The sequence below is a fragment of the Eurytemora carolleeae genome, unplaced genomic scaffold (assembly GCF_000591075.1).
Source record: "Eurytemora carolleeae unplaced genomic scaffold, Eaff_2.0 scaffold392, whole genome shotgun sequence".
Lineage (NCBI taxonomy): Eukaryota > Metazoa > Arthropoda > Copepoda > Calanoida > Temoridae > Eurytemora > Eurytemora carolleeae.
In genome coordinates, this window is record NW_019396285.1 from 228,666 (window position 1) to 238,352 (window position 9,687).

The following is a 9,687-nucleotide window of genomic DNA, read 5'->3' on the forward strand; positions in this document are numbered from 1 at the left end:
ATAGAACAGATAGAACAGATAGAACAGATAGAACAGATAGAACAGATAGAGCAGATAGAACAGATAGAACAGATAGAACAGATAGAACAGATAGAACATATAGAACAGATGGAACAGTAGAATAGATAGAACAGATAGAACAGATAAAAACAGATAAAAACAGATAGAACAGACAGAACAGATAGAACAGATAGAACAGATAGAACAGATAGAACAGATAGAACAGACAGAACTTAAAAGGGTAATTTTATCATTATAAATTACATTTTCCACTGTTGGTATCGAGTTCAGACGCTATAGATTAGTGAAAAATTCCGATTTCTGATAAATTATCGATAACTGGATAAATGTTGAACCTACTTGATACATTATTGTTAACTTTAAGGAAGTGTAGTTTATAATTTGAATGAATCTTACATTTAATGAGGACCAGGCCCGAATAACAGTATTACCAAAGAGAATAGAATATGTGTTAGAGTGGAATTTAGTCAATCCCTTGGTATGAATTTTGTCATTCCCGTTCAGCCTGAAAGGGAGTTCAAAGTGTACAAATCATGTAAATATTCACAAATTATATGTAATATAGTACATTAATACAGTATGTTCCCTAGACTATCCATTTCAATTTCGAACTTTTTAAAGCTGTTAAATAAACTTTATGAAATGAATTAGGTGAATAAAAAACATCATTTGATTTATAGTTATAACGGAAAAACATCGTTTTTAAAGTGAAAGGCACAGAGTCTATGTGAAATAATCATTGGTCGATTATAAAACCAGCATATTTCATAATTTGGTTTTCTTTTAATATTAATTTTAGATTTTCTATGAAATGATGTTCCAGGGCCCAAAAGGTTAAATAGCACAAATATGTGAAGTACACCTGCAGTATGGAAACAGTACAACAAAATGGCCGTTTTACACTTTTTTTCTAGTAAATTCCACTCTAATATATATTCTATTCTCTTTGAATAATACCCTTTAAACCTTTATCTGTTAAAAATGTGGAAGATATCACACTCTTAATTAGACAAAACTTTGAGTGGTAACGTTGTAAATTTGAAATGAAGGATCTGCTGAAATTACGATACAGTCCCTTTAAATTGTGTAAAGTTGTTTCTACCTGATACATTAAGTAAAGCTAGGAACTCGCAGAAGAAGTATCGATATGCCCAAAAGTTGTGATGTTTGAGGTTGGAGTAAAGATAATCTATTAACAGTTTCTTCTTTAGCTTTTTCTCCACGTCTGAGATAATTCCCAGGTTTAAATCCATCCTTAGAGCAGATACCTTACCAGCCTCCCAGTTCTTCCACAACCAGCGAGGAATATAGAATAATATCGCCTGAAACCACAAATATTATTAACTTAAGTTTCCACCGATTTCGATGTTTTTAAGGCAAATTTTTCAACTCTGACCATTCATAAATCTTCCCTTGGGTTAGGTAAGGTCCCACAAAAAATTGGGCCGGATCGGGTTAGCCGGTTTGACGTTTATTGTCTGTTTGTCTGTTCGCTTGTTTCCAATAAAAGTCAAAACCGTTGAACCGATCGGGCCCAAATTTTGTGTGGGAGCTCACATAACCCCAGGGAAGGTTTATGGATGCTCAAAATTACAAAAATGAGTTTCCAATAGTTTTTGATTTTTGCTAAATTTTGAAAATGCGCGAAAAATATTATTAAATCTGCAAACTTGTTTGTTATTGTTTAATTATAGCTCCCTAAAAGCCTAGTATACTACTATATATAGATTATAGAAGGGGATGTGTCAGTAAGTTTCAATACAAAAAATTATGTCTTAACTTGGCCCCCTAAAGAAAACGGATTCTCACTTTGAAACTATTTTTCCCTCGTGTGTTTCGGACAAAAAACATGATAGATAATTCTTTTATAACGTTTGTTACACCCTCATAAAAATCTGTTAGAAATCATTCTTTTCTTGATTCGACCTTTTTTAGGGAATTTTAATGAAGGTTTATTAGATTCGATCAAAAGTATATATTTGACATTAAGCCGCAAATGAGGTTGATATGAAAGTTTAGGATGTTTTTTAGATAACGGGATGCTCTTCGGTGAATAAGTTTGGTACTGTCATACTAACGTTGAAAAACAACCTTCACATTCTTTTTATGAGTATCAGAACTGTCTGTGTTCATTGTTATAGAATCAGAAAAGGGGAAAATGAAGCCAAAAGTTTTGTTCTTTATATTCATTCATTTCTTAATTATGTATTCTTTTCCCAGTTCTCAATATTATACCTTTCACCTCCTAAACCCCCAACCCCCCTTCAAACATATATACAATGCAATACTTATTATTTTTCCTGAGTCTACCCCCCCCCCTTTCCTCCCTTCTCCTAAAACCTTTTTCTTTTCGTCTTCAAGGTTCATATCCTTAAATATAGCACTCTAGTCTCAATATATACTCTCCATTCACACACTTTTCTACCTTCAGGGAACCCGGAGTATTAGACCTAGCCATATATCAGACAATACATCTTATCTTTTCTTTTTTATCAAACCCTGAAATCCATCCATGATATCCATCCCTGATATCCATCCCTGATATCCATCCCTTATATCCATCCCTGATATCCATCCCTGATATCCATCCCTGATATCCATCCCTGATATCCATCCATGATATCCATCCCTGATATCCATCCCTGATATCCATCCCTGATATCCATCCTTGATCCCTGACCAATACTACTAGATATAACTTCGTTCTAATTTACTGAGTTAAACAGACTGATTAAAAACTTGTAAACACTAATTAAACTTGGCTAAACAGATCTTAATTTCAATCCTACAATTCATTACAATTCTTATGCATAGACCTTCCAACTAAACTAATGTTCTCTCTTAGATTTCCTCAATATTTCAAGTTGGCTTACTTCCCTTTTTTTGTCCTTTTTGTTGAAAAAAGAATACATTGATGTGAATTTATATTCTGCGCGGTCTTCGGCTGGTTTACAGATATCTAACACACATTGATCCTTGTAGTATAGAAATAGTTTTATATTGCCTTATCACTCTGGATACAAAGTGTTACAATATTATCATCATAGCTTAGTATCCCATAGTATCCCTAGATCTCAGTTTTCTAGTATCCTAGTATCCTAGAATCCTAGTATATCCTAGTATCATAGTATTCAAATATCTTAAGTATTCTGGTATCTTAGTTTTTTGTTATCCTAGTATCTTGGTATCCTAGTATCCTAATATCCTAGTATCCTAGTATCCTAATATTCTGGTATCCTAGTATTTTGGTATCCTAGTATCCTAGTATCCTAATATTCTGGTATCCTAGTATGCTGGTATCCTAGAATCCCAGTATCGTATAGTATCCAAATATCCTAGTATTCTGGTATCCTAGTACCCTAGTATCCTAGTATTCTAGTATCCAAGTATCCTATTATCATATGTATCATAGAATCCTAGTATCTTAGTATCATATGTATCCTAGTAACCTAGTATCCTAGTATCTTAGTATCCAAGTATTATAGTATCCTAGTATCCTAGTATCGTTTGTATCCTAGTTTCCTAGTATCTTAGTATCATATGTATCCTAGTAACCTAGTATCCTAGTAACCTAGTATCCAAGTATTATAGTATCCTAGTATCCTAGCATCTTAGTATCCAAGTATTAAAGTATCCTTGTATCCTAGTATCTTAGTATCCAAGTATTATAGTAACCTAGTATCCTAGTATCTTAGTATCCAAGTATTATAGTATCCTGGTATTCTAGTATCTTAGTATCCAAGTATTAAAGTATCCTAGTATCCTAGTATCCTAGTATCCTAGTACTGGTTAACTAATGAATGGCAGTTAAGGACTAATTTTGTGGGCAATACATTTACCAAATTTTCCGAACCCAGATAAATCTCTCTAGGTTCAGTTTAAAGATATTTTGTGAACAATGAAAATTCTTGATTTCTCATTAAAAAAAATGATATTCTATTTGGGCGAACTATACTTTAAGTAAATTAAGCTTTCCATTAAAATTATTAAGATGAAAATTTTCTTCCTAATCCTCGAATAAAAGCTGAAAAATCTAGTTTTGCCAAAAGTTCCGTGAATTGTTTTATAAAATTGCGTGCCTTGAAGCTCCATCTAGTTTCAACAATATTTACCAAACCTTCAATATTTAGTTTGCCTGCAGAATACTTATTTAGGTGTCAGTTTAGGCTTTGATTCAAATTTTAATTAATTTGAATTTTAAATTTTCTTATTCATATATTTTTGCAAGCTGATATGGTTTAAAACTTTGGTATTTCAAACTTCAAATACTGGATCTTTCAAAATTCATATTTTGAAATATCAAAGGTCCACGACATTGGATTGCAAAGATATAGAGATTAGAAAATTAGAGTTTTTGGTAAAAACTTAATTCCTTTCGAAATTCTCTTTTAAACAGTGCACAAAGCATTTCTTCAAAGAACCCACGACAGTGCACAAAGTGTATGATTTGTATATTTGTGTATACATATATATCCATTTATCCAGCGGAACTATGTGTTTATGCCATATTTCTGGCAGAGCTTTAGGTTACTTTATTAATAGTTATTTGTAATCTTTTACTTAAAACAAATATGAAAGGGAATGTTCGCGAAAAATGAAACTGGGTACATGCGAATATCGAATTGAATTCGATATAGATCGATACTAATTTTATTTTTATATGTTGGGTATTTAAAGAGAAAATGTTTTAAAACATTCATAAAACCCAAGAGCTTATCCTAAATTCACAGAGTTACATTATTCCACCAGATTTTATATAATTCGATTGAATTTAAAACTAATCATTTCAGATATTACAACCTATAAACGTCGAATTCAATTCGATGCATTCGTATATAGTTGATATTTCACTTCATATATCTATTTTTCTATTTTATGTACTTTAAACAACGATTGTGACAGCTTGGTGTCTCTGCGCTCCATTTTTCAGCAATTTCACTTGGGATCAAAACAGATGTATCACATTTTTGATTACATTTGGATTTCCTTTATTACATTTGGATTTCCTTTATAACATTCGGATTTCCTTTATTACATTCGGATTTCGTACCATTTTGATCGTTTCCTGAGTTGGACCAATGTGATACACTTTATTTTGCAAAATGGGGAAACTTATCCCACAACCTTGCTGACTAATGAAAAGTTTTCATATTACTTCCGCTGATAATCAATCCATATTACTACTTCCCGTTCTAATAAGCTGGGTGAGCCTGGTTTGGAATAAAACCGCAGAACTCCGGGTCTATTCTCCGGGGACTTGAGCAGAGTCTAGCCCTACACTTTAATCCTTTCAAGTTCTGATTTAAATATTTAAATATATTCTTCAGTTTAAGCGTGTGCTAGAAGGAAAGGAAGGGATGGGGCGCGAGTTTCAAAGGTTCAAAATTTATATGAACAAAAAGATTTTATACTTTTTGCACAAATTAGCCTAAAGTCAGTTTCCTTTTAGCTTGCTACTCTTTGCTTAAAAGCGTGCAGAGAACAAAACAATTCATTATGGATAAAAAATTTCTGTATAATCTCAAAGTATTAATAACTTGATAAAGTCTGAAACCAGCCCATGGACCCAGTGCTAAACCTGCAACTGGATACATACAGTGCTAAACTCCTCCTGGATAAATCGCATAAAGACCTGTACCGAAATACATTACGAAATCAGAAAAGAATAAAGTTCTAACCTTCCTCTAAATAAAGTGCTAAATTATCTCTGGATACTAAGTTAAACCTACGTCTTTAAACAGTCGTAAACCAGCACCTGGATACAGTAATAATCCAAATCTCTTTAAAATATTTTGTACTCTCCCCCGGAAACAGTCGTAAACCTAAATCTTGATTCTAAACCTGCTCCTAGCTAATTAAGTGAGAACTAGATGAGTAAGGATGGTTAATGTAAGCTTCTCCAACAAGGAACTTTACCACAAAAGAGAATTCCGTTCTTTGTTCTATTAGCTCCGGATAGATTGGATTACTCTATATCAGACTCCTTGAATATATTCTAACCAGGAAGACAAGGACTAGGATCTAAACCGGAGATTAACTTTATTAAAAGAAATATTATCTTGGCATTTTCATGGAAAGTTTAAAATCTCAATTATGCGAAATCCGGATTCTTGAATATATTTTTATATTTTGTTTTATTTTTACTAATCCTGATCAATATCCTCCTAGTCCTGATCAATATTCCACTAGTCCTGATTAACATCCTTCTAGTCCTGATCAATATTTCACTAGTCCTGATCAATATCCCACTAGTCCTGATCAATATCCTCCTCGTCCTGATCAATATTCCACTAGTCCTGATCAATATCCTCCTAGTCCTGATCAATATTTCACTAGTCCTGATTAATATCCTTCTAGTCCTGATCAATATCCTCCCAGTCCTGATCAATATTTCACTAGTCCTGATTAATATCCTTCTAGTCCTGATCAATATCCTACTAGTCCTGACTAATATCCTTCTAGTCCTGATTACTATCCTTCTAGTCCTGATTAATATCCTTCTAGTCCTGATTAATATCCCACTAGTCCTGACTAATATCCTTCTAGTCCTGATCAATATCCTTCTAGTCCTGATCAATATCCCACTAGTCCTGACTAATATTCTTCTAGTCCTGATCAATATTCCACTAGTCCTGATTAATATCCTTCTAGTCCTGATCAATATCCCACTAGTCCTGATTAATATCCTTCTAGTCCTGATAATATTCTTCTAGTCCTGATCAATATTCCACTAGTCCTGATTAATATCCTCTAGTCCTGATCAATATCCCACTAGTCCTGATTAATATCCTTCTAGTCCTGATCAATATCCTACTAGTCCTGATCAATATCCTACTAGTCCTGATAAATATCCACCTATTCTTGAACAATATCCTTCTATTCTTGATCAATATCCTTCTAGACTTGATCAATATCCCTCTAGTTCTGATCCATATCCTTCTAGTCCTGATCAATATCCCTCTAGTTCTGATCAATATCCTTCCATCTTTGATCAATATTCTCCTAGTCTTGATCAATATCCTTTCAGTCTTGATCAATATCCTTCCAGTCCTGATCAATATCCCTCTAGTCCTGATCAATGATGTCCAGTCCTATAGACTAGTCCTGGTTCCAAATAAAAGAATATATATGTGAGTTGAGTGGATACATATTAGTTTGTAAATTAACAAAATGTATTCTTGACTCCGAACATGTCTCCAATAATTAACTTGAGTTAAGAGAGTTCTTCCCTTACAAAACTTTGTAAAAAAGAAGCAAACAGATGTTTTAGAATATTCAACATCGAACCCAACAATTCTAAAGTTTTTCTTTTTTTCCCTGCATTTCTAGTGACAGATTAGATTAATATTAGATTTCCCCACTTCCATCCAATCCGTGATTCTGCAGGTTGAATTGGGTTTAGAGTTCTAGTTCAGAGCTGCAGGTTGAAATGCACAAGTTATGAAAAAGGAAATTGGAACTAGAAATCCATTTTCAAAACATCAGATGATATTAAGAGGTATAGGAGAGGGGATATTAGAAGGAAGGAGATATTCAAAGTTTTTATGNGGGGGGGAGGAATGGAAGGGTTATTGGAAGGTTTTCTGAAAATAGTAAAAATAATTAAATACTGGGTTAGAGAGATTGAAATTCTACCTGAAAGAATAAGCAGAAACAGACCCATTGGTAATACTTGTGATATCTTCTCTCCAACGGATCCTGAAATAGTTTTATCAACATCGATCCTACGATCCTTCATCCTTCCAACCTCATCCTACGATCCTGCATCCTAGCATTCTAATCCTTCCAGCCTTCGTCATTCCATCTTGATTCTACGATCCTTTATCCTTCCATCCTGATTCTACGATCATTCAACCTTACATTCTGATTGTACGATCCTTTATCCTTTCATCGTGATCCTACTACGGTTCTTCTCATTAGCCGTGATCCTGCGATAATTGATTCTTCCATTTTGTCAGTTTATTCTTTGAACTTTATTACGATCTTCTATTTATTTGAATTTTTCTATTATCATTATGCTATACATTGTTACACTTCTTCATTACTTATCTGTAAAACTTCAAACATATCATTTTCATAGCATTCTCTTCATTTAAAAAAAGAATGTTATGGATATATTGCGTTGCTTTCCGTAATAATAGGATAACCATCAGAAGGTGAAACCCTTAAACCTGTCAAGGGACGGATATGCTAGGAAACCACATTGTTTACAAACAAATTCAATGATTAATGCTCAGACTTGGTTTTGTTAATCTGTATGCCAAAAAATCTATAGTAAACTTCTTTTACAAACGAAGATATGGAGAAATATGGTGTATTTTCCTTGAAACTAACACACGTTGAAGAGTATATACATACATCAGACCAAGACAGGAATTGAGTCTTTGTCACAAACTATGATATTCTAATCTCTATATCTTTGTAATTCAATGCCGTAGACCTTAGAATTCAAACTATGAATTCTGTTAGAGGAAAGAATCTAAGTTTGAAATATCAAAGGTTTACACCATTTGGTGGAAAAAATATTGATATTAGAAAATCAGATTTTGTTACAAAGACTCGATTCCTTTACACAGTAATTCCTACAAATTGTACGTACTTAACGCAAAAAAGTGAAATGATACAACCATCAGACCAAGATACGTCGAAAAGTTCAAATATCAGACCAATAAACGTCGAAAAGTACAAATATCAGACCAATTTACGTCGAATGATACAAACATCAGACCAAGAAATGTCGAATGATACAAATATAAAATTAATAAACGTCGAATGATACAACCATCAGACCAAGATACGTCGAAAAGTACAAATATCAGACCAATAAACGTCGAAAAGTACAAATATCAGACCAATGAACGTCGAATGATGCAAACATCAGACCAAGAAACGTCGAATGATACAAATATCAAATTAATAAACGTCGAATAATACAAACATCAGACCAATAAACGTTGAATAATACAAACATCAGACCAATAAACGTCGAATGATACAAAAATCAGACAAACAAACGTCGAGAAGTAAAAATATCAAGCTAAAAAACGTTGAATGATACAAATATCAGACCAACAAACGTCGAATGATACAAACATAAGACCAACAAACGTCGAATGATACAAAAATAAGACCAACAAACATCAAATGATACATACATAAGACTAAGAAACGTCTAAAAGTACAAATATATAGACCAATAAAAGTTTAACATCATAAACGTCGAATTTGAAATTTACAATTATCTTCATTTTTGATATTTTCTATTCTCCTAGTCTTGTTTTTCTCATGAATATTTAGGATAAAACTCTCCCATAGTTTTCTTTTCTTCGCTCACCAAATCTTTGTTATTTTACTCATCTATCAATTCATCTATATTGGATTCTTTAATCCATCCACTCTTTCCGTCTCTCCATTTTATTTATTTCCTTTCATCCTAGGTTAGCTCAAATAATTAATGAAGCTCCGCTGGTAATTTCTTTTATACTCTAACTTTTCTCCTCCATTCTTGAATTCATCTTTGCTGTCAAAAACTCTCTCCTTGTCCTTGTCCTTGTCTTTGTTCTTTTCCTTGTCCTTGTCATCGTCCTTGTCCTTGTTCTTGTCCTTGTCCTTGTCCTTGTCCTTGTCCTTGTCCTTGTCCTTGTCCTTGTCCTTGTCCTTGTCTTT

At 33.2% G+C, this 9,687-nt stretch overlaps 1 protein-coding gene across 1 annotated transcript in view; it reads right to left on the minus strand.

Annotated features, from left to right (window-relative positions):
* LOC111700165 (innexin shaking-B) overlaps nucleotides 1-9,687 on the minus strand; it is a gene marked incomplete in the record, with an annotated part of 27,836 nt that overhangs the window by 10,385 nt on the left and 7,764 nt on the right. The window contains 2 exon segments of the mRNA XM_023470993.1: nucleotides 1,124-1,343; nucleotides 7,657-7,719. Of these exon segments, the coding sequence (XP_023326761.1) occupies nucleotides 1,124-1,343; nucleotides 7,657-7,719 (283 nt within the window).